General features: G+C 31.2%; 1 protein-coding gene across 3 annotated transcripts in view; it reads right to left on the bottom strand.

The window, feature by feature from the left end:
- Positions 1–27,797, bottom strand: part of LOC111026532 (lachesin-like) — a 140,872-nt gene that overhangs the window by 4,504 nt on the left and 108,571 nt on the right. For all 3 annotated transcript variants that reach the window (XM_022304634.1, XM_022304635.1, XM_022304636.1), the window contains 5 exons: positions 25,143–25,328; positions 12,724–12,922; positions 8,883–9,014; positions 8,256–8,375; positions 407–577 (listed from right to left, as the gene is read on the bottom strand). In XM_022304634.1, coding sequence (XP_022160326.1) covers positions 407–577; positions 8,256–8,375; positions 8,883–9,014; positions 12,724–12,922; positions 25,143–25,328 — 808 coding nt within the window. The remainder of the gene's footprint in view (positions 1–406; positions 578–8,255; positions 8,376–8,882; positions 9,015–12,723; positions 12,923–25,142; positions 25,329–27,797) is intronic.

Below are 27,797 nucleotides of genomic sequence, written 5' to 3'. Positions count from 1 at the left end.
ACGGTAGGGGGGAACACGTGTGTGTTTGTTTTTGGCAGAATTTCGAATGGGGCACCCGTAGGTTTCTGCCATGCCCCGGGGGTGGGGGATGGCAGCACTTGTTCTCCGGTCACCGCGACTTGTCCGGAGAAAAATGCCGCCCGGTAGCCGAGGATCGAACCGCGACCGGCTGCGTCGCAGCGGACGCGTCAGACCACTCGGTCACCTCATCCCCCATCATAATATTATATAATTGAATTTCATGAGAAATGAAAAAAATCGTGTAATTGCGATAAAATTAAAGTAGATACATTTTAAATAGATAGTGGTATCAAAGATTCAATGTGGTTAGATAACTTCATTACTTATATGTTATACGATAAGATACATGGATCGTAGAATTAACAAGTTTGATATTTCAACACACCTTGAAGTCTTATGGATCCTTCCGCTTTACCTAAAGCGTTTTTTGCTATACACAGATAGCCACCAAAGTCCTTAGGTTCAAGGTTCGTTATGGTTAGGTCCATTTGTAATGAATATTCGTTTATGGGAGTCTCCGACATTTTGTACTTGGTGTTGGGCATGAGATCACCTCCTATTGACAAAATTTAATACAGTTAATAATAATATGATTAGCTTTTCAACAAAAATATACATTTCAATAGCTTTGATAAAAAAGATAAAAAATATTGTTTAGTTTTTTAATTATCATTAGAAATAATTTAATCCGCTTTTATGCATTTACAAAATATATTTTTGCTGTACATTCAATAATAAAACAATGAATAATATACTACAGTTCAAATAATTTATACTGAAAGAGCAAAGATTTAAATATATTTTTATGGAAAAATCCATAGTTTAGCAAATCTTAAAAAGCGATGTAGTACAATAAAACATCATAATGAGTATTTACTAATTAATAATTATTACGATAATCATTTATTTAAACTATTTAAATTGCGAAAAAATATGATTATTGTAATGTATTTTTATACATAGTCAAACAATTTTCTTGGTTAAATCTCACACAGTTTGACGCGAAACATTTTCTATGCATATAATAATGTATTATATAGTTCAATGAATAAACTAGGTACCTATATACTATATAGTCACTATATATATTTTCCTCCTATTTGAAATAACGATAATTTCAGAAATTAAACTTTGCGTTTAACAAAATTACGTTTCTCTCAAAGTTTTACATTATGTATTTTATGTTTCTATTTAATGAGCAGGCTATAAAAGGAACGAATATGGTCGTGGGATATAATGTGGAGGAGTGGTTGGAATTTATTACGGTATGAGACTTTTGAGAGAGAAAGGAGTTGAAATTATTTGGAGTAGGTACACGTAATGTAGGAGAGCAGAAGATGAGTAATGGCTTTGAAGTCACTATGAACTGTGATGTAGAGGCTATGTTAGATATAACACTTGTATTTTAAATTTTAATATTATTGTAGGTCAAAATTTCGAGGAAACATTTTCACAGCGGTTTATTTTAAAGACTTTTTTTCAGATAATTTTTCATTGCAAAAGGTAATCGAAAATGTGATACGCGCTGTTACGTCAGTGTATTCGGTTATTAGTGATTGTTTGAAGCGATAACATGTATGATAAGGATTCTCTATAATTCCTATGGCATAACATTATATTCATCTAATTTATAACTAACAATAATGAATAAATATAAAAAAAATGTTTTTGATTAAAAGTTTATTCAGTGTGTGCTTTACAAAGTTTTTGAATATTCTAATAGTATTTAAAATAAAATATAAAAATAGTTTTCCACAACGTCACATTAAATACAAAAAAAGTAAATCGAAAAAATCTCTGATCTGATATAATTAACTTAAGATTTTTCACTTTTGGACAATCCATATTTTTCATTCAAATAGTTTTAAATTTTAATATTTTTCTTTTTTTTAAACGTAGGTACGTGCTTATATTATATTGTATTATTGTAGTTTTTCCTGATTTTGGTTCTGAGAAGATTGATTAAACTAATAGTAGATGAATAATTAAAACAGCAGTATTGTGTTCTGTTAATACTAAAAGCCAATATTTTTTCTCATTGATTTATATTTCCTATATAGTATGTAACTATTTTTGAAATGTAAATAAACTTTAATCTATTATGTAAGTATTGTAAGTCTATAATCCAACTCTTCGGTTACCTAATTACAAATATGTAAAACAATTAAATATGTGACTATATAATTAGTTAGTTTATTAATATTAACTAATAGTTATGATTGTCCAAGTGAATATGGTCGGTGAACAGTGTTATGATTGTCAGATAAAAAGTTACTTAATACCTATTTATAACTCAACTACCTATATAATTAAATTGAAAATTATAACTGTACATTGTACAGTTAAATACAACTTAATATTTATGAAAAGCAAAATTGATTTTTTAGTTACAAAGATATAAATAATATCATACATAATTTAAGTTTAATTTATTGTTTTGTTAATTTCTGCCTTGTCTATATGAGATCGATGAAACTAAGAAAAACTAAACACATATATTAAGTCGTTCACAAAATTCACTCGACCCATGGTATTGAATTCATATCGTCACTTTTCTCTAATTTTACAATAAAACGAATATATGTTGCACACGCAGCCTGCAGACTTTTATACATTGTTAAAGGTGCGCTCACGAATTTCTCATTCCATACATATTGTTTTATTCTACTTACATCTTAATAAGGTCCTGTCAGTTTTATTGTGTCGGAAGAGTTATCAGATTCCAGATTCGTGGTTATAAACGTTTGAGGAGCGTATTGTATTTTTTTTTTAGTACCTATTGAATTAATGAATGGCCAAGATATTATATTAGGAACCTAATATTTATATATTACATTGTGTTGTATATACCTATGTTGATATACTTTTTTAAATGACCTACGTTCAAATGTTTTTGAATTTCATTATTATCACAATATTTAACACAACAAATTCAGGTCGAAGTGTTAAAATTGTTTCTCTCGCTCACTGGCACCCATGGAAAAAATCCAAAATAACGACTTTGATAATATGCAAAAGTCAATAGCTCAAGCTTTAGTGGTTACGATTTCTATTAAGATTCCACGATCGCATTATTGAATACAAGTTATTTTGAATAGAATTCTAGCGATGAGAGTATCTGTCAATATCAGATTCTCTCCATTATTGAGTACATTTTTTTTTATGTGCCTCGAAACGTCTATTAAATTAAAAATGTTATTTATTTTACAGAATATAATAATATATTCTACTCGTGATCTCTCGGTGACATTTGTTGGGGGCCGGATGTAAAATAAAGCAAGAAATACAAGTGATTACACAGTAAGTGAATACAAGTGAACACACAGTGATTGATATTTTTGTGCTAGGTATATTATGCAAAATTGAGGGTGAGCTATTTTTAAATATTTTAGTTATTTTTGTTGTGTTGCAAAAGTTATTTACTGTTTAAATTTTTATTAACAATTTTGAATAAAATATGTTACGATCCATAACAACTCGCGATTTAGTAAAATCAAATAACGATTAATACATCAAAGTTTTTCAAAATAAAAATATTCTACGACAATCAAACTGTTGAAAACTCTTCATGTCTTCTACTTTAATTCAGTGATAGAGAAATAGAAATCGAGAGAGAGAGAAAGTGTAAGAGGTACCTAAACTGAAAATTAATATTTTTCAATCGAACAAAACTTGTTACTTTTACTTTATACTATATACACTATAGAGTATTAAAGTAGTATATTATTTTGGTACTATTCGATTAAAAATAAAAATATTATTTCTAAACTCACATTTTGCAAATACATATGGTCTGAAAATGTTCGATTAATACTGTACGGTTTACTGTACGAATTCGAGTTGATAATAGTTCCAAGCAATTATATTTTGCCATTTTCCTTAAATTTTCTTCGAATACCAATATCAATGTCAAAGCCAAATCGTTTTATGCCAAAATACTGCGAGTAAGTAAACTGTAGCAGTTATATGTACATATATATACATTAGTATATTACGAAGAAAACGATCGAAAACGGTGCTATTATATAAAGGGTAAGCAAAGGGTAGGGTGTTCTTGGCGCGTTAGAGGTGGACGCGGAGAGAACCGTAAACGAGCGAATGCATATAAGGTGTGGGTTTTGCGTAAAAATTTTCCATGTCGTTATCGTATTCAGAAAGGTCTTGGTAGGGCGCAGGGAAAGGTAGTAAGAAGCGCCGGAAGAGAGGACGACTGCACCGGAAACGCAGATTTTATGATTCTAAAGACGGTGAAAACATAACATGTGTCGCCAAAGCTCACACCCTTCGCGCCACACCGCGATTCGCATTGGTTATATATATATATGTATTCAAAGATTTCTTCGACTCGCCGCCACCGACCCCCTTTCAAATGTGTATACCTATTCCTCGAGAGTGTGCGTGCGTGTAAATAGTATAGTTTCCACCGCCCTTACAATCAGAATAAAAACATTAAAGCGATATTCTTTCCGGCTGGCATTGCCACCCCACCCACCACGGGACATAAATGTCCACATATTGTGTGCGAGACGACTACTACACACAAATCCCGCGCAGCAGTTAAGGTGGGTGAAAAAAAAAACAAACGAACACAAATACGTATACGTAGTAATACGACGTGTATACCTATATAATATTATATAATATAGACCATATAATATCGAACAGTATAGAAATATCGAGAAAATAAATCGTAAAAAAAAAAACGACTAGGAAAGGATAGTTTTATCGACGACGACCGTATATATATATAGCTGAGCGATCAGAGGATTTGACCGCCGCCGCCGCTGGACCGATGTGGTTTACGTACATAATGTTATTTATTTCTTGCTGCCGCAGAGGCTTACTCGAGGATTTCACCGATAGCCATCGTTTTTCGGACCGATAGTTTAACCCGACGAAAAAGTCCAAAATTCATTAAAACTAATTTATATAATGTAGATACCTACATTACATAAACACACTTAATGGAAGATGAGAAAACTCGCATAATTCAAATGTTTGACAACGGGAAGAAAGTAATGGTGATTTTAATCATCGTTTGGTTGTATATTTTGTTCCATTTAAGCTTCATGTGCATTATTTCTAAAGTTGACACGCCATCAAAAATCTTTCTTAAAAATACATTTTGTTTCTACAACGAATGTAATATGCAGTGCTCTTTCTTAATGTAAACATCCTCGGTCATGTGGCCTTACAAAAAATTTTTCGGAATTGATTTGTTTAAACATGTTAGTAGCTTACACGAATGATTTCTGAAAATATTGACTGCAGGAAGAAAACAGGTATAATCGTATGAATTATGGCAAATCTATAGTAGTAATTTAGGTGTAAGTACCAAGTAGGTATAGGTATAGGTACTAAAGGTACTTGGTTTTGAAAATTAATTATGATCCTAGTTGATTTGATGTAGAAATACCTTATTATCTCTAATCGCATTACAAAAATAGATATCATATTAAGTATATAACCTACATTATATACTGCACAAGCCACAATTAAACAATTTAAAACGAGAGTGACGTAAAATGAGTGAGATTTAAAATAAAAATGATATTTGAGAATACGTAAATAAATGCCTACGTAACTTTCGATTATACCGTTCATTATTCCTTTCAATCGTCACGAAATTAATGTGATCGTTTTCAACAATATATATATTAGGAAATTTAATTTCTACTTCGCTCGTTTTCGCTCAATTTATTTCTAAACATTATAAAATATACCTACTACGGTATGTTGTTATTGGAATAACTTATGTATAGTTATATAGCGTTATAGTCCGCTCGTTCGAAATTAGATTGTGCTCAAAAGACGTAGGTACTGCACGTGGAACTCAACCACACTCTCGAAAGTCAGCGGTAAGCTCCGACTGTTTCTAACCAGAAATCCTGAGGCGATGAATACGATAATACTATAGTAATAATTATAACACTCGAAACACATTTCCGACTAATTATTATCATTTTGGCGGCCCCACACCCTTTACCGTTATCGCGCACAGCGTGAAATATTGTATACGGTTAGTTGGCGTGCGGTCCGCGGTCGAGAAGTATAGGGTCGATAATCCTCGCATCACCTATTATAATGTGATATAAATATACATATAATGCAATATTCTACTATAGTGGAAACCGTTCTCAGTTCTCAGGTGAATATAAGTATTTTTTATAAATTTTTTTTTTTTTGTAAAGGCTTTTAACTAATCAGGTTATACCTACAAACTTAGTAGCTAAAATATCTATATAAATATATTTATTACAATACATTGTGTCATGATAACGATATTACAAAATGTTAGGAAAAATAAAATTAACAACTTGATTTAGTTTTGTTTTGTGTTGAAAAAGTACAGATTTTAGCAGTGCTCTAATCATATTTCTCTAGTAGGTATATTGTATAGGTATTTGTTTTCACACACTCGTCGTTACACCTTTCCTATCACACACTAGTACACGCGGCCAACACAGCAATGTTTAGAGTATTTAGACCAAATCAAAGTGCATTAATTAACAATGTAAACTGTACACTAGTAATAATAATATTATACCCGCTCAGGTGTGTGATCGAGGTACAGTGTACTAAATTATAAACAGTAGTTTTACAGTCATTATTACTTCTCGCTCTTCAAATATTGCATAGTAATTTAATCAAAAGAAACGCGAAATCAATAAATGTCCGACCCTTTTTAATTTTTTTTTTTTTAATTATTCGCAAAGAAATTTCTTAAGGACTTAGTATTTATAATAGAAGGCGCTATTCCTCTCCTGTTGCTATTGAGAAAATATTTCGAATTTCCTGTACACATTATCATCGTCCGGCGTTTTCAATATATAAAATATAAATATAAAATATATATTATAAATATATATACATTCGACATTGTATTAAGTGCGTTCGGCGGGACACGCTTTAAACATTTTTTTTTTTAAACAATTGAGCGTAAACAAAAGAAATCAAAGGCGAAAACGCGAAATAGTATCGGAGAACAGACGACGACGTTTTAAAATGGAAAATATAAAGCGCATATTGTATAATATAATATTATGTTATGTACTTAAATATAATTGTCGTTTTTTTCCAACCATGTACTCGATACAATGGTGGATTATGATATATGAACCGTCGGACGTCGTGAAGTTGTCAGGTTAGAAGAGCGAGTTGACGTGAAGGGTTGTTGGCTGGTGACCGTCAAAATATTATAAATAAAATAGTAGCTCAGTCGCGGGGGTAGGTTGCAAGCCACCGATCTCAATTAAACAAGATGGTGGAACTTAATTTGTATTTTGCCATGGTCGATGAACGATAAATAAAATCTTGTGTGTATACTGTTTAGGTGAACGGTAAAGTGTGTACGCGAATAAATATACGAGCGTTTTTATAAGGCTGAAGACTCCAACTTGCAGGTAGATACAAATGCGTTTGCAGAACAGCGAGTTTACAAGAATCTTTAGTTGAACACAAATCATAATATTATGTTATTATGTTTGTATAACAATGAATAGTAACATACATTGTTGAAATTAATTGTCTTCAAGTGTTTACCAGTATAACGACTTAAATAGTTAGGTAAGTATCGCCTTCAGAATATTTTCACTTGAACTTCATAATATATATATATATTAATAACGAAATACGGGTGTCACGAAATAGACTATGCCTTTGAATGATGTATTTTGTACGGTATTGAGCCTTTTTTGTGCGATAATGTATTTTGCCGTACAATGCGATTACATACGATTATAAAGTAAAAATAAAAACAGAATTATTTTATTTATTTATTGCATGACTTGAGACTAGTTTTAAAATCAATATTAAATTCTGGTTAAAACTGATTCTGATTTCAATATTAAAATCACTAAAAGTGTTAATCAGTATTAAAAATTAAAATCGGTTCAAACTGCTGGGGTATAAAAAGCGTAAAGCCATAAAATGGACTAAAAAGTAAAAATCGATGTTTAAATCCAACAAATTATTGAAACTGGAAAACAAAAGCACTATCAAAGCCGGGACTTTTTTTTTTATTAGTTCCATACTTCGATCAGCGTAATTGTAATGGTTAATGGACGAAATCGAAATCGAGATAATAATAATAATAATTGTCCATAATCTACGCACGTAACCCGGACTGCATATACCTACAGTATAATAAAGGTAGTAATACTTACATATTATTAGTAAACTCACCCGCGACACAAAGTCGCTTAGATTTGTTTATTCGTAAATCATAGACTTACCGTCTATTTTTGCCCAGCTGTGCATTGCTTTCGGCGAGGTTTCAACATAACACTGAATGTGCACGTTGCTTCCGGTCGGAGCGGCCACCAGTTGATTGGTCACCTTGATCATCGGATGAACTGAAACACACATATTAGGTATCTCCTCAACGGCACGGTCATCGTGATAGTACGGGAATATTGGGAGATTATTGGCCACGATGATAATTATAACTGCAGTAAAGGTAGTAAAATATATAGTCTTTCAGTATAGGTGTGCAGCATGTACGCGAGTACCTATATGGCCGAGGCGGCAGTAAATCCATTGTTATTGCTGTTATTACCAAATTAAATTTTCCCCTAATGGACCGTATCGAGCAACAGTGGGACGCGGTAGATGCACAGACGTGTACACTGCACACCACTACGCACACACTTATACACGCGTATAAAAACCAGTATTAATACCCATAATGGATTTTCACAGAGTACCGCTGCCAAGTGTTTCCTTTTTACCGGGATGTTGTGTGGTGGCTTATATATATATATGTGTGTGTAGGTGTGCGTGTGTGTGTGTGTGTGTGTGTGTGCGCGCGTGCGAGCGAAATTTGTTGGTGAGGTTCGAGAACATTTCGAAGCAAAACTTACAGTGTATCTGAACGTTGAATTCCTTGCTGACCGTTGGTGGCACGTTGTTCTTGGCTATGCACAGGTACTTGCCCATGTCGGTCCGGTGCACGTTGCTAAGCTCCAGCGTGTCCCCCTTCACGATGGCCGACTCTAAGAAATACGAATATTTTATAATAGCATAGTAATATATAGGTTATAATAACTGTTTTGAGTTGATCAAGTACTGATCACATCGCAGTATTAGGTTAGGCATGTGGCAATGGTATTATAACAGTTTGGAAGTTTATACGTCATTTAAAACTATTTAACACGATTTAAAAGCCATAAAATGTCAAATTAAATAATAATTTGCTGAATTAATTTTACAGATTAAAAGTTTCCGTTAAATGATAATTAATAAAAAACAAGTTCTACATAATATACATTCTATTTTTATTAATAAGTAGGTACCTATATATAGTTTATTTGCATGTGGTTACAATATGTGTCGTCTTGTCGTCTTAAATTAATAAAAAAAGAATTTTTTTAATCGTAAATTCGATATAAATCATTAACAAAACAAAAAAAAGTGGCCAAGTGAGCAACTCTCTGCTGTACATTAGATGTCTAGAGAGTGACCTAATAATTATGAAACTTAGCATAAATAGATGCATTAGTTTTTTCTAAAATGTTTTCTTTGTTCGTATTTATATTTATTTTCTCAAAAATATAATACCATTAATAATTATTTACGTCACTATTTCTGAAGTTGGATTATGAAATTAATAATTTATACCTGTTGTGTATTTAAATAGTATTTGCACGGGGAATGGGTAGAGGAGTATCATATTATATCTATTGGTATACATGATATTCAGATGAAACACAGTCAGTGGCCAACTTGTGTGCAGTGGCGAGGCAATACTACCCGTCAGGTGTTCAGAAATAGTTGAATAGGTGGGGGTGACAAACGCCTCACTGACCCTTGATATATTATAAAAATATCTCATTCGATAGATCAGTTACGTCTTTTATGGGCTCTACGTATATATTATTGTAGACGACCATTTAAATTCTTTTTAGCGCAACGTGTTTTTATTAGTTTACAACTGCAATAAAGATCCACAAGAATAGTGCGTTATATAACTACACATCACTTTATTATATGTAAATAGTAAATACGAAGTGTGTAATACAGCTGTACAGGCACGTTTTTTTTTTAATACAATTTATTTTGAATTTACTATGTAAAAGAAAAAACCTGTACATATATATTAAATTTTAGTTTAAGTTAAAAATATATAACTGATATATCTCTCAACATCCACAATATTCTTCAATAAATACTGCCGAAGGTTAAATTGTATCCAGAAAAAAAATCAAAAACAGTAAAAAACTTTTTTTTAAATTATTTTTTATTATAATTAGCACTTAGTGCAAATGGTTTTTTTTAGATGAGAATTCGAAATATGTTTTATAAAAATTATTTTAATGCGTCTAGTAAAATTAGGTCTGATTGAAAATTGTGAAAATAAATTAAGTTTTTTATTTTGGTATATTAAAAGTACTATAATATAGATTAAATGTTAAAGCAATACAGTATAATACATTTGTAAGAGAAAAAACAATACAAAACAAAGTGAGATTCTCTTCACTCCATTGAACTGTTTTGAAAATGAATACATTTCTCGTTTATTTAACTTGAACGCGAAGTACGTTTAAAAACGATCGCCATTTGGATCGAAGTATTATTGCATTTCAAAAAAAAAAAAAATACCTTTAATACAATCGAGTGATAAATAATAAAACGAACATAATATATTATTATTCCAAGTATGCGAATAAAAGTCTTAGGGTTTGAGCATAAATATATGTGTGGGGCTGGCCTGTATTATGTGACAACGGGGGAGGTTATCGTGATGCGTACTCAAAACAGATGATGCTAGTGCATACCACTCTGTGGTGTCTGATAGCAGGGGGTGCACTGTGTCATATATTTTTTAGTTCGGTCAAGTCAAAAATCGCACATCGTTCACGGATTTTCCTGGTCAACTCGTGTCTATTGTAAAACAATGTATTATTCATATATCGATATAATAATAATATATAGAGAACGTCCTCGATCCACGTACATTCATGATCGGACTTTTAAATATATTATATATATAAATAAATATATTATCATCTATTCATCTGTATAAAGTGCAACATTAATAGTGGCGGCAGTAGTGTTGTATATATATTCATATAAATATATTTATAGAGAGAGAGAGAGAGAGAGAGTTGCTTCCGGTTCAAAGTTTTGACAAATAACAGCGGATTTTTATTTGCCGCTTGATATATCCGCGCACCAGCTCCGGGTGGGGGGTGGGTGGACGGCCGTGGCTTTCGGTTAGTAGCATGCTTGCCGCGTAGCCGTGAGGATGAATGGCGAGAGGGGAGGGGTCGGGTTGAGAGTGGTAGCGGCGGCCTTTTATAACATTTGTCTTTGTTCGTTACAAACGACTGATTTCTTATTGCTAGCCGCGGAACCACGTGGTTTAGGGGCAGTGGGGTCGGAACAGAGCCACGAATGACGTGAGGGGTGTTCGAGTGGAGGAAAGTGGTCTTTGAGACGGTCGCTGGGAAGGGGTGCAGAGCTGAGGGTGAGAAACAGTTTTTCCCGAGAACGATGTCGGGTTCAGACGGGGTATCGTTTTCTTTTTTTCCATTTTTCTCTCTCTTCTCGTGCTCGGCGCGAGAAAAACAGACTGCCGCGAAAAAAAAGGAAAAATAATATGTATATATATATAAAACATTCACTTATATAACTTTACAATGTTCCCTCCCTTCACTTTTCTGTTCTGGTTTGTTTTTAAACCGAGTTAATATTGTTTTGAAACTGAGCGTGAATTAAACTGGAAAAATCGTCTTGAACGCAAACGTCAAACTACTGTGCTGTGATGGTACACACCACCAGTCGCCAGTTGTGGTAGTAATAGTAGTCGTATAGTATTAGTATTGGTAGTAATATAAGAAGTATCAGTACTGTGGTATTATAAGTTGCTTACTCCATCGCGTTTCGGTGTAATTAAAAAACAATTGATATCATCATTTTCAATTTTTTTCACGTCAACCAAGCCCACGACTATCTCTTTGCCACCCTTTTGGTTTACACTATTATCATGGCGAAGGAATTCAAACGAACCGAAATAATGTTATGCCCAAACACGTATAAATGTGAGACGTGATTTGTGTGTTTTTGATATTAATTTTATAAAAAATATTTTTTAACAAGTATTCTTTGAATAATTAAATGTTGCATGAAATGACGATGTAATTATACGTATTTAATATCCTCCAAAATCTAGGTAGTTTACATTTTTTGACTAGAATACTTCCTTATGTTTTAAGAGACAATTTTAGTATATATAATAAATATATATAAAAGTATATTTGGGATTCGAATTAGAAATCGATGAATTATATATATTGAAGGCGATTCCAGTACAAGAGGGCCACAACTTTAAATAAGATGCAATTCAAGTGAATGATGTTTTTGAAACTGGGAGGTAATTCGAGTAACCTTTTTTTGAAAAAAAAAAGGAAGCAATTTGAATGTACTCATACATAGTAGATGTTTGATTTCTTGTCAACCAAAGTCTTTTGACCACAGATACCTTCAAGACATATATTCGTAATATTAACTGTCACTATATTACTTTTAGTTAAATTACTAACTTAAATTAAGTTTGAAATTTAAATGTTAAATATTTCAGGGCAAGTTTGTTTAATTAAATAAGGGTCTGGTAAGCATCCGATTCTAATTTCTGTTATTTTCAATTATAGGTTTGACCTAACCTAACCTGACCTATGCAATTGATTATTTACAAGCACAAACCTTGTTTTTCCCTAGCCCCGTCTGACCGGATGACGATGTGACGGTTGTCCTTGCGCTTCCAGTGAACTTTTGGTTCCGGTTTACCAGTGGACCGGCACCGCAACCGTATGGTACCACCTTCCATGGCCGCGCTACCCGGGCCCTCGATGTCTGCCTCGTCCAATATGTCCGGTGGGATCCGCACGTCCAAGTATCCGGTCTGGAATGCAAAAATGTTATGTTTGCTTACATTACGTGACATAAGAAAAGTAGGTGAAAAAAATAAAAACATACAAATTGTATGCGATATACATCGCATTATATACTTTATTATACATTATACCTGTTCAATCGATTCCCTAAAATTGGATTTTCTAGAGCGGTTTTAGAAAAGGTTTTCTCGACGTACCCATGCGGCTACACGTACCGTATACACAATAATAATAGTAATACCTATGCGTATATAAGTTGTGCGAGGACTTAGGACGGTAGTGCTCTCGCTCGCTAATATAACTATATTTCGATACACCGGGTTAGGTAGGTACGTAATGCACGTCTGTGTAATTTATTACGCATTATCAATTATACCATTAAACTATTAAAAAACAATATTGACTTTACACGTGTTGAATAAAATATACAAGCATGAGATATAATACCTGTATTGTATACCTATTAAATAGAATTTTACATTTAAACACAATCACGAGGTTCAATTCCGTGCCCCCGTACAGGAAATGAAATTATGCTGACATTACGTATTGGCGTCGGTTATAACGTAATTTTGTAGTTTCATATATTATGATCAAAGACGAGGCGGGCGTATAAGCAAAGGCACACTCGGGGGCGTGCTAAGACCTTAGGGGGCGCTTAAAAAGTTTCGAATTAATACTCCTCAGTTTCTATTAAAAAATTTGTTAAAATATTTATGTTTACTTGCTTTAAAAGTATAAATGTTTGCAAAACAAATTTGGGTCATTAAATCGAAAATATTATTTTACATAAACAATTACTGCAATATTGTTAACATTTGTATTTGGTTCGTAATTAAATTATTATTTATTTATCTGTTTTATTAATTAGCAAAATGTATTTTTCAAATTGAATGACTACATAGCATGAGGTGGACTATCATGTCATATATGATATATGTGGACATATAATTTAATTTTCCTCTCCTAAACCGGGTTCGTTCCGTCAAAACACAAGGAATAGTTGTATGTTTTTCTTATTCATATTTTTTAAACAAAATCTTTGTGTTCTTGAAACTATATAACGTCCATGCAACTACCGGCTGTCTTGGCGCATTATCGGCTTTTCAAATCGAATCAACTTTAACACAAATTGGATCAAGTGATAACTGATGATAATTCCGGTTGAAAATCCGTCATTCTTGAGTTCCTGATCAAATCGACAAGTAACTTTTTTCCTATAAATTATAGGTAGGTACCTAGTTATTTACTCACAAAACTACAAATTGCGATTTATGGATTTTCTTACTTGTTTAATTACTATAATGACGTATATTCCTTGTTACATTTTATTATTAAATATTAAGTCTTGCTGTCAAGTAAATGATTATCACATGATTTACATTAACTATTACAATAAAAATATTTGCATAATATTATTATCGGCTTTCAAGTAGATTAGTTGGAATTAAAATTAAAGTTAATGAATGAATAATTATAAAAATTAAATAATGAAAACTCTATATATATTATCAGTTCACAGGGGGTAAAGGTACGCGAGTTATTCTATGCGTTTATGGAACCTTCGAACAGGGGTACGATTTGAGTAATAAAGCTTTAGAAGGAGTTACCAGATAATGCTTTTAATTGACTTAACCTAAATTTTGCAATGGTTTAGTTTGAATGGACTTATAAGGGGAGTTGTTAGTTTGAAACTTGTAGATATTAAAAAAGTTTCATGAAATAAAATGGTTTGATTGGTATAATATTTTTATTTATTCAATCAAATAGCGGTAATATAAAATTAAAAGAAATTAAATAACGATAATGCATCGTTATTAATTATTCTAAACTCTTACTGATAATATAATGATTATTGTCATAATCTAGTTCTAAAATATTGAATGAATTTATATTTATATAAGCATATTATTATGAATATATATTTGATATAATTTACGATAAAAATATAATACCAAGTAATTTGTGTTATTTGATTTTATTTAAATATTTTAAAATAAAATTTAGTAACCCTTCCCTATATTGAACAGCTAATTTTAAAATTTATTAATTTATTTCGTTGTATTTTTTAAACATCGTAATTTAAATAGTAATTATTGTTCATAAAAAAAATAAACACAATTATACCCACATTTTATTCTTCGAATCATTGGGCAATTCTGTGTATTATGATTTATGACGGACTTATGTAAATAATAATATTCCGCATGTTTGTATACTGCCGATACAAAGTAAAATATAATTTCACAAGCCGTCGCTCAAGTTTCAACAAAAATGTAATATTGAATACATGTTGGTGAAAATAATATTTGATATAGAAAAGTTTTATTGATTACCGATAATGTCGAAAAATCGAAAAAATAAAAAACGATAATTTAAAAACGATAGAGTAAATGTAGGAGATTGAAAAAATATTATGAGTACCCACGTCCTACGTATATTGTGTATTCACGTAATGGATAATGGGTGGATTTCAGTACACATACAATTTTATCGTGTCCAGTAAATTCGAATATAAATATTTGGTGAGCATTTCAAGTCTCTGTAGTTATTAATTTTTTAATTAAAACAAAAAAACGAAATCGATTTTATTGAAAGCTGGTTTTACCGTAAGGGTGCCAGACGTCGGTATCGGATTTTCAATTTTCCTCAATTCTATGAAATTTGAAAATTATGTTTTATTTTTTAGATGCTACCTTATTTTTTAATGCTTTTCCACTAATGTAAAGTCCGATATCTATTTAGGGAGGAGGGAAGGTTTGTATATTGTATTATACCAACAAAAATGACTTCACAGGAAAAACTCTGACGCCTCATCGCCATGAAAATGTTGATAATTTTTTTTTATCCGAAATATGAGAACTTCTTGGATTGACTATGGATTACAGTCCAAATTTTCATATTACTTTAGTGCTCAAAAAATTATTTTGAAAAATAACAACAATTGTGGATTATTTATCAACGTAGTAGTTCAGCTTCTTTATTTATTATAATTTTGAAAATCGGGATTTGATCCGACTTACAAAATATTATTTTCTTTTAAATAAAAAAAAACGAACTAAATCCGACTATACTACAGGGTGTAAGAGATTTTCCTGTAAGACATGTTTTTGTACTAAAAATTCGCTGGCTCCGACACCCCTAATTTGTTTCGTAGTTTTTCTCAAATTTTTTCAAAAATACTGGAAGTTATTAATTTTGTCCACCCAAATTAACAACAAGAATCAATTGTCTACCAAAAACCGTTCTTTAAAGTAAAAACTGAATACTACTTCTAAAAAAACACTTTCCTTAAAAAAAAAAAAATTGAAACATACACCACAGTAAGACCAATGCATTCACCACTTTGTAAAGAATCTTAAATTATTTGAATAACATTAAAATAAATGTATACATATCATGTTTAGCGGGACACCGCATGCATATCTCGCGGGCCGTGGCAAGTGTTCACTCTTCATGGATAAATTAATTTGATATTTTGTGAACATGATGTGTTGATTTTCAGAGCTTGTGCAACATTAATCGGTGTAAAAATGTAAAATACATTCCGTGGGTGGGTATATGAAAATATTTTTTATTTCCATAGTTTATCAAAAAAAACATTTACTACATATTTGTATAATCTTAAACACCATATTATTATCTACAATTGAACATGATACACCATACTTTTACTTTCCCTACCAGAAGAAATTTTCTATTTGTTTCATATACAAACACAACCATTGGTTTGAATAAATTCTAGGTATTATTTAAAATGGAGGTCATTTAATCGCATTAAAAAAATCAAAATCAACCTATTATAATATTTTACATTGATAAACAGTATAAAGAAAAAGCAATGAAATGTATTCCAAGATATCTAGGGTTATTGGCTAGGATTAATAAAAAATGAATATTTTTATGAACACAATTCAAACACACACATTTTTTCTGTTTTGTCAATAAAATTGATAAAATTGATAAATTGTTTTTATCCTGAAATATCTGAACAAGGTTCAGTGTACACAATACATTTTTTTATTTGGTAATTTGATAAATTACAATAAATTACAAAATTTTATAGCAGAAAATCGATTTTTAGCAGAAACACCGAATCGTACTGTTGAGAACAAATACCAAAACCATCGAAATTACAAGCGAAAAAAAAACTTATAGAAAAAACCAACGGTCAACTTCTTGCCCATTATTCATTCGCATAAAGCGACGATAAGTTTTTACCTGATTATAGGTATTATATCGCAACGTGTAAAGCTTTATCCATTGTAAACTCCAGATCATTTGGTGTATATAGAAAAATTGTTTGTTGTGATTATTTATTTAATATAATTGTATTTTCCATCGTGTTGAAGTTACTCAAAAAAATAGGCTCAGGTTAGTTAAAAATAAAAAAACAGTGCTCTCTATTTCAATGAGTTCTGTTGCACATTTTAAATGATAAAATACCCGTATCACTTTTTAAACATGATAAGACGTTGCTCCTGCTGCAGTGTTGCAGTTTCGTTGGATTTTATGAACTCGTGCATAATAATATGTGCAACATACAGGATCATCGATGAGCTTACTATGATGACGTATGAATATTGAACATGCATAATGTGTTGTAAAACGCTAAACGCGAATGCCCTAATTCATGGCATATCGATTTACACTCGAATATTATTCGATGGAATCCGAACGTATTGCCGAGTTTTGATGGGAGGTTCAAAATGTAGGGGGTGATTTAGTAAATCACCTGGTAAGCATATTCACCCTCTGTGTTTAAACCTATTATTTCATACGAGAGAAACACGTCTTTCTGTAAATTATTAATCAGATATTCAGACGACGTTTTTGAAAACGATTATGTATCTGAATCAAAATTCAAACTAGTATTTTTTTGAGTTAGGTATTTGACTTTTGCGCTAAAGATAATAGATTCATAATAATGGGTTTGGAAGATGCTTTAATATTTCAAACATTTCAGTAATTATTATTCTATATTTATCTATCATAATTTGTAAAATATTATTCGAGTATAATAAACTATGGATCCAATATTATATCTTCTATAATATATAGTATTGAAAATCCATTTTTAAGGTCTGTCATCCAACTTAGTATGTACTTTTTAATGACTAAAAACTTCATGTTTGAATTTTAATTTATATACTCACTCGAATACCAATATTTTCAAACTTATCCCAAAATAAGAATTTGAATAAAATAATTAATAAAAGGAAACATGGGGGTGAGCATACTTGGTGAATCACTCTGTATATTATATAAATCTTTTAAGCGGCGTGCGCCAGCTATTATTTTTGATGGAAATCGGTTAATCAGAAGTGAAAGCTGGGCCGACACCTCACAGACTATATGGAAGGTGAAAGAAAAGGAAACGATACAATTTAAAAGTAACAAAAAAAGCCGAGGAAAAATAATACGTGACCTGAAATTGCGGCCTTTGGCAAATGACGCGAGAAATAAGGATACGGTGAGTGGGCAAGTTTTTGGAAACGCTGTATTTTTCTCCGTCACACGTCACCACCCGCCGCCAAGAGACATGTCTGCGTCCGCCACACCAACACCGAGGTGGGTGATTGTATTTTATTTATTTATTTATTTTCGTTTTGCGCCCGAAAACTCTTACCTGCGCAACTTTTAATGGACGTCGTTAATGAACGCGACAGTGGGTAAACTTGTGTGTCGGATTTCACGTTCGGCAGCAGTGGGCAGCAGCATGAGTCCGGACAGGGTAGTAGGAGTGGGCAGCCGCTAGCAGTGGCTGGAGGGTAGTATGGGGAGTTTGTCCGACAACCGAGCGAGGTAAAAACAAAAGCGACATTTTTTTACTTTCCGATGGAGAAAAAAGGAGATGTGACGAGTCGCGAGATACAGCTCTACAACAGCTATATTATGTACGTGTACGAGGCGATATAGTAATTGGCGAAGAATAGAGTGCGAAAAGGAAGAAGAAAAAAAAGTTCGAATGTTTCAATGGATATTATTTTATTATTTAATTTTTATTTTTTTTACGAAAGACTTTTAAAGACGGATTTACGAGGTTATAGAAATAAATGTATGGGTGATTTTTTTTTTATCGTTCATCAATATAAACGTTCGGACGACAACGATCGAGTTATGAATTATTCGCAGCGTTCAAAACAATAAAATTGTACTTCAATAGTTTTCCGAGCACGGTAGAAAAAAATTAATCGTTTAACGACACTTCTATACGGATATATTATATTATATATGTAGGTAGACAAGGACAAAAAAAAAGCATAAAACTTTTGTATTTTTCTGTAGTGTTCTTTAACTCTTCAATTATTATTTCCCTTTCTAATAAATACTTAATTTTAAACTCAAATGTTTTTTTTGATTTTTATCGGAGTATAAAGTTCAAATACTTATACCGTAGAGTTTTTTTTTGTACATTTTATAATTACGATTAATTTTTGCAATTGGATATGTTTGTAAACAGTTGATTGTTATAATCACAATATAAATTTAGTAAAAAAAAATAGTTATGTTTATTGTGAAGGTATTGTTATATTAGTACAGTATATTTTTTTTCTCTGATCCATATAATATTAAGTAGTTATTTATTTTTAATTTTAAAAATTAATGAATTTATATGATTAAAAATTAGTGTGTAAATAATTATTTGTTCTTAGTTTTAAAACACTCTTAAAAAATATTTTTCTACGATCAACCCACACGTTCGTGGTAAAATTATAATAAAATAGCAGAAACAGTATTTACTGATATTAGATTTTAAAATTTAAATTAAGAGTGTGACGAATTAAAATTAAATCTTAATTATAGAGCTGCTTAACCCTAAGAAACAAATATTTACAATCAATGGTCTTTAGCAAGTTAAATAAATACAAAAACATAAGGCACGTGTTGAGTGAATGCCATATCGGTCACGCTTCTATAGAATTGTATGTAGGTGCTGCAGGAAAACATAAAATACGAGAATATAATATCTTAGGCCATTCCTCTTTGGTAAGAGTAGATGGACCACATGCATAACATTATAAACAAATATAAATTTGAGTCGTAACAAAAGAATACAATAATATAGGTAGGTATAACAGAAAAAAAAATTATTAAAAAAATAATGAATAATACATTTCACGTCGAACAACTAAATATATTATAATAAAATAAAAAATGAATAATTCCACTAAAATCTGATATGCAATCATCCCAATGAAATTCTTTTAAGAGAACATCCACATCGCGCCGGTAGATGAAGTAATATTTATTCTACTCACAGATATTTGAGAATTACAATACATACAAATAATATTCTATACAGCTGTGGCCTGTGATCCTATTCAAACTATTATTTATTTGTGATAATGGTTTATTATCAGTGTGCAATTTATCTAATTGCTGGAAATATCGATTTAAAAACACAAAAACCATATAGGTTCGTCTAATTTGTATTTTTTTAACCGTAAACACATCTAAATATCATACTGTAACATTAAGAAATACTACCAATAAGTGCATCCACATATATTTAATCTAAGTTTACCGTGCATGTGCATTTTATAACTTTTTGAAAGTTTAGGAATTACGTCATACAGCAGACATTAAAAAAAAAAAATATTTTCATTGCAATTTTATAAAAACGAAAACACAGAGACTCCATGATTGGTATTATGTCCATTACATTACATTAGTATATAGATATTGCTTATTCCACGTTTTCAGCATTGCCTATAGGTAATATAATAACTGAGTTAAGAAATGTAATATATTAGTTATTATTACGATATTGCACTATTAATATTATAATAATTTAACGTTGGCTGTTTTGAAACACGATAGATAAAACTCAAAGCATATTTGTACGTCATTATAAACTAATTGGTCGTGTACGTTTTTAATAAGCCACCGTGGAGCAAGTTGATCTTGCGGGCGTGTTCGAACACAAGCAAGTCGGTGGTGGTCTTAACCCCTAAAACCGTTATAATACCCACCTATGCTTTTCACACACACACACACACACACACACACACACACACAAATCCCCACTTATCACCCGCGTGCTACATTCGTCTTTCTGCCGGACAATTTCCTCGCGGGACGTTTTCAAAAATGTCTGTCCACCGCCACTAATACCGCAACGAATACCGCCAAACCACCACGACCACCAACTATATACAACCTCCATTACTATCGCCACCACAACGCCCCACCCGTATCAGCTCTACCCACCCACCCCATCGTACTTCAAGTCCAATTTGTATTAGATCCCCGAACGTTACACCGGACAGGCGACAGCGTATTAACCCGCGGCCCTCTCGTATTGTAACGTCGCCGTCGCCACAAAACAGCTGTTTGAGTGATAAATCTTAAACGCCTATAACCTATATCCTATAATATATATCATAATCCTTCGGAATGTTACCGCTTGAAACTGTTCACCTATATCTCCGCAAAGCACGACCGGAGTACCCACCTGTGCAGGTTGCCGTGTCGCTTGCAATAATATATTATATAAACACGGTATCAAACTTGCTGAGTGTGCCGATTTCGATATCAATCGTAAGAAAACGATTATAATATTATTAATCATTATTAGTATTTTGTCAAAGTAAATCTGTACTTATTATATTCGCGTTATATTATATGCTCGAGATGACCGATGACTTATATGGGGTGGTAATGGCATATTGTTTACATTATATTATTATACAGTGTCATTGCAAACTCGTAAAACTTCACTGAAACATATAATGACCGGTGTACTAACTGTCTGTATTGCTTGTAGTTATATCAATATTATTTACGTACGTTTGACTTCAGATACGCTTTACATCCAAGTAGTTAGTAGATACAACACATGGGTAAGACACGCGCAATGTTGCTGTATTTTTATAATTTTAGGTACTTCCCAATATTTTGGACTTGATACAATTTTCGTTAAATTTATAGCATTATATATTGATAATACATAAATAATGAAATATCTGTAAATTAACAAAATTAAACCATTTTTATCACATCGAAATGAAGCCACCGTTTTTCCCAAAAAAGTACACCATACAAGTAGACCAATTGAGTAATAATTGGTTAAATCGTCGTCACTGTCTCTGTATAATGATATGAAGTCACATAATTTTAGTTTTAGTTTTTTTTAAATCTGAATGTTCTAATTTAATAAAGATGTTCCGTATTTCGTATTATTATTTAAATTGTAAAACTACATATACTTAACTCTGAATATGGTATTAAAAATTACCAATTAGCTACCAACAATCTTATAATAAATTGGAATTTTATATGAATATTTTACTAGTATATAGTATTGTTATATATATAAATGTAGTGTTTTTATGCAAAATTAGTTCATAAAATGGATATGATTTAATCCAGGAATATTATTAATGTAGGTAATAAATAAAGAATGATATAAAATTATCTATTTAATTAATGAGAAATTAATAATGCATAATATAATATGTTATTAGTTGAAGGAAAATATCACTTCTAACCTTGAACCTAGGGTCAATAAAATCCAAAATCACCAGAGTAAACTTTTATTTTAGCTTAGAAAAGTATATCGTTTCTAGTCGACGCGTGTGTGTCGTTGAACAATTTCTTTTAATTATTTCGACAAAGTTTTGACTTCTTAGATGGTTGAAATGTGGTTAGAAGGACGTGGCAAGAAACAGTTCAACGAGGGATAGCCATTATGAAAGGAAACTGAGCATTCGAACAAAGGTAACTTTTGGAAGAAAAGCTTTTGAAAAAAAAACCAACACAAAAACATTACATAGATATAGACGTAAATATATAATATTATCAAGTCGTCAGTTCTAACGTCAATAACATATTATTGAACGTTTCATTATAGTTTTGACCAATATTATTAAGGTTGGATGCAATGCGTTAACTAAGGGTAGTACGCATCGTTTCAAAGTGTGTTTCCCTGAGGATATCTTAAGGTGGCCATAGCTACAGCCTACTACAAATATAATTTAATCCATAATAATTAATATTATCAAATACCAACACCAACTTTCATAATATAAATTCAAAAGTAACACTGTCAGTAACATACTTGTTACGTTTTTGCAGCTAAAACACTGAACTATTTTTGATGAAATTTTGTATGCAGATATTTTGAATTCTGAGAACTCATAAGGGGGGTGAAACTAAATAAGCACTATAATGTCATTGAAAGTCAACTGTGTGGATAGATATTTTAAATTTGGAGTGGGTATTGATTTTATATTGTAGACATCATTTAGGAAGGTGTTTCTTAGAAATTAATTTATAAGGGTTGGCAATATTTGTATGATAAATAATATGTTTATGGTGAAATTTACTTAAAACTGGGTATTAATGTTCTTCGGCACTATTAATAAAATTCACTTGTCTTGAACTAGCTTCCTTACTCATTATCATTCTTCATAAGAAAAATTACTGATATACGAGAGAAGTCACGAGAAATAGCTAATATGTATATATTTATATTTTAGTTCAATATTAATATATTATTAAACATTTTGTGAACCATTTTTGAAAATAATGCTCTCTATAGTCTCTAGTCTTTATTATAGAATACTACCAGGATATAGATATTTGATGACGTAAATAGTTTTGGGCTTATTTTAACTTTTGAAAACTTTTAGTAAAATATGTAAAAATTATCTCAATTTTGTATGTAAATCGGCAGAAAAAAAACATAATTTGTATGCGAACTCAAATTATTGTTTGAAGGATTTACGGTGCCAAATTAAATTATAAAAGTTATTGTTATCCTTTGGATTAAACATAAAATAATAAATATGTTATATTTATAAGGATTTTTTCGTACATATTAAGCGAAAAAGTTTTAAAAGTGTTAAAAGAATAATCAACAATTTCTGAATACAATGATCTAAAATGTTAAACTTAAATAGTATAATATTGAATTAGATGAAATTAAAATAATTGTCCCTAGTTTTCAAATAAACATTTAAAAATATATTTTAATTAGTTAAATACGTTTGATGACGAAATATGTATTATCGCATATTATACCATTACGATGGTGAATTAATTTGCATGTCATTGTTTAATTTTTAATCATATTACAACATTAATGATTTCGAATACAGCAGCAAAATAAACGCCAAATCATATTTTAAAAATCAAAAAAATCTATGAGCAAGTTAGTCAACATAGTCTAGAAACATAAATGAATACGTTACATCAATAGCACGTCAGAAAAATAAGTTGACAAACCTGGATGAAAATGACATTTTTGTTTTTTGCGCAGTAAATATTGTTATTAAAAAGGTCGGAATCAAAAATTACCTAACTGTTTAGTAAGTGTAAGTGATTCTTAATGTTGGGGAGTCAGTTTTTTTTCGGGGGGGGGGGGGGGGGTTGGCTGGATATATAAGGTAGTTCGACCAGCCAGCTGGTATCAGCTATAATGGTGTAAGCATAGCATATCATAGATAATATATTGTCTATGAAGCACAGAAATAATAATTTAGTGTTTATGTGTGTAATTTACTCGTTGGGAGAAACTATGAAATGTGGTAGTATAATGAATATAACTTTTTATATAGATATAATTTAATATTACATAATATGATATATTATACAACTTGGTTATTGTTTAAATATTAAATGTTAAAATTTGCCTGCCTAAAATCTTGTACGCCCAGAAAAAAAACTGAACTCTCCCCTGCCGTAATATAGATTGTAGGCGTTAGGCGTGTAGCAAAAAAATCAATCTCAATAACTTTACAATATATGAACAATTTAATTTTAAACAGTTTCGTGTTCATGTAAAATATTTTAAATAACGCAATTATAGAGTACAGTACGTCAACGACAGCACATGTTATTGCACAAGTAACGAACAGCGAGAAAAATAATATCTGGCCAGATGACTAAGCATTTATTTGAGTTGGCAATAATAGTGATACTAGTGTAATAGTGTACTAATAGCGATAAGAAATTAAACTTCGCAGAGAAGATACCAGCTGTTAGAGATTTTATTTTTCAAACTCCATATAGTCAATAATAATGTATAAACCATGCATCCAAAAACTGTAAGAACACCGTGAAATTTGAAAAAAATCTTGACACGTTTTGGACTAACTAAAATTCAACTATTTTGTGCCAAGGTGAACGAAGGCATGAACAAGTGCCAAACATATGGAAATCTATAAATTGTTAGATTATTTTTTGTTTACTTATTGTAATATACATAAATTATCTTCTAACCTGTAGTATCATCGGTTGCGTATTTATTTGGCACATGTAACTTCCAGTATCGTTTTTTTGAACATTGATCACGTGCAATTTCCAAGTATTATGTCCATTGTGAGTGACACTCAGCCTATGATTGTGAGCAATCAAGTTCGTGTGGATAGCTAAAATTGCTTTGGAATCCGATTTTATCCAAGCCACCTATATAAATATAATAAAATGTAAAAAAAACAACTTATTATTATTTTATCTTGTAGCAAAGTGTAATGCATTAGAATATTAATATATTAACATAATTCAAATATATTTATTTTTTAGGGTGTCGGTCATTTTCTTTTGGAGCAGTGCAAATTCTTCAATTTTCAACTTTGAGAGTGATTTCTGGTAGAAATTTATCTAGTTGGTATTTTATGGGGTAAAGGTAAAAAATTCCAAGTATGTTTCAAAATAACCCTGGAATTCAACGGTGAAAAATTCGTGCAAATCAAATTTGATTTTGTTTTTTTTTTGTTGTGACTCAAATAAGAATAACTTTAAAGACTTAAAATGCTTACTTCATATTCATATTAAAATAATTTGTATATTATTAATAGACGTGAAATAATTTTCAAAATATTTTGGCTCTTTTTGTGATATTTTTGTGATATTTATATGTATTTTAAATGTTTTATACTCAGAAACTCTTAATGGTTGCAAGGACTTGAGAATTTGTATAATTATGGTTGTACATATAGGTATCATTGTTTTTAATCACAGAGACTTTTTTTAAATATTATGACTAATTTTAAGCTATTTATGCTATGAAGTTCTTCACGTCAATCGCAAGTATATTAACGTAAATCTTCGTTAATTTAAATAATATATGGTATTAAATAACAAATAATATGATATAATCGATTTTTAAGTAATCTTGTATATATTTGTGTGATTGAAATGATAAAATAAGTATAATGTAAAATATTCCAAGCTTGCACACCGTCCCTGCTTATAATCGTTTTTCACAAACAATGATTTATCATAGAATTCAAATTTAACACATCCATTACAGTGTGACCTATCCATTTAACACATATTTTACAGCAGAGTGATACACACTTGCCCACGTTTTTTGTATTGCCTAGTCAGTGTTATAATGATAAAATAAAATAATAAGTTATTCAACAAAATTAGAACAATATAATATTGATAACTGAAAAATGCAAAGGAAATTTCTAGGAAAAAAAATAATGTTCATACTAAAAATTAATATATTAAAAGTATGTATCTAGGGATTAAAATATTAACATCATCTTTTATAGAAATCATTACGTAAAATCAATTAAGTAATTTATAAAAAAAATTCAATTACATAAATTTAAATGTTTAAATGCTCCAATTCCACTAACATTAACAGTACTAATTATCATTCCTCCTCATCGTTGCTTTGGGGTTTGACCATGTTTGGCGTGAAGGCCTTTTACACAAAATTCAATTTTTTCATATGTCCTGTGACCTTATTTCTTATAAACAAATCATTTTGAATCAAACCATATTTTTCAGGATTCTGCGACGACGAAATGTCCAATAATTTTATAATTCCTTAGCATCATTACTTTGTAGACCATGTACTTTCTTATTTATTATTGTTTTTATAGCATTTTCAGTACTATCTGATGAGATGATCGTATGTTATTTACCGTAACATTAGTACCAAATCATTTGTGATCAAACTGGTGGATTGATTGATGTCGACCATTGATCAATTTTACTATATTATATTATAATATATCGTATTAACCTTATATCACATTCCCTATTGAATAAAAACCGTATTGATATGAGTAAAATTGTGAAGAAAAATGTGACGTAAAATCTAGTATTGTCGTCGATGATTGTATATTGAATTTGTGTTAGTCAAGATAAAAAAAAAAATTGAATCAATAGACATCGAATAGAAAAAAAAAACTCATCCATTTCAAGGTAAAACTCGACGACGAGATTAGCGCAAGCAGATACACTCGAGTTGCACATATTTATATACGTATGTAATAGTGTAATAAAGTTATACATACTGATGAAAACCCTGAAAAACGAGGCACGCCGGAGCGTCCCTTATTATCTCGGGTCTGCGAACGCGGTACGTGACCTCAGCGAAAATAAATAAATAATATTATGTTGTTAAATAAAATAACATATCGGGGAAAAAAATCTTCGGCGGTTTGGACGGTGGACGACCACAAGGAGTGAAGGGCGCGTGACGTTTTTAAGTCGATCCGAGATCGAGGGTCTATGATATTATTATTATTATATAATATTATTCGGCGCCGCCCGATAATAATGTTATTATAACGAACCGCGCGTATAAAACACGCTGCAGACAAAGAACCCAATCAAGCGCCAATACACGCCGCGTCTCCTTTTCTTCCATCGGAGGATGCTCTTCACACGCACACGCGCGCACACACACACACACACACACACACACACACACACACACACACACACACACACACTGATACACACAGTACCTTGGGATTTTTATTATTGGATTTGTTAAGATCGCCCACGGAGTTTTCCCCTAGCTGCGCGAAGGACGCACGTGGTTGACAGTTGAACCGGAATTCGGCACGCAACTTATTCGGTCGAATCCCCGAGCACACCCGGTGTACATAATATTATTATTGTTGTTGT

Source organism: Myzus persicae, unplaced genomic scaffold (assembly GCF_001856785.1).
Source record: "Myzus persicae strain clone G006 unplaced genomic scaffold, MPER_G0061.0, whole genome shotgun sequence".
Lineage (NCBI taxonomy): Eukaryota > Metazoa > Arthropoda > Insecta > Hemiptera > Aphididae > Myzus > Myzus persicae.
Note: the sequence above shows the minus strand (reverse complement) of the source record. Positions and strands in the feature narration are given on the sequence as shown.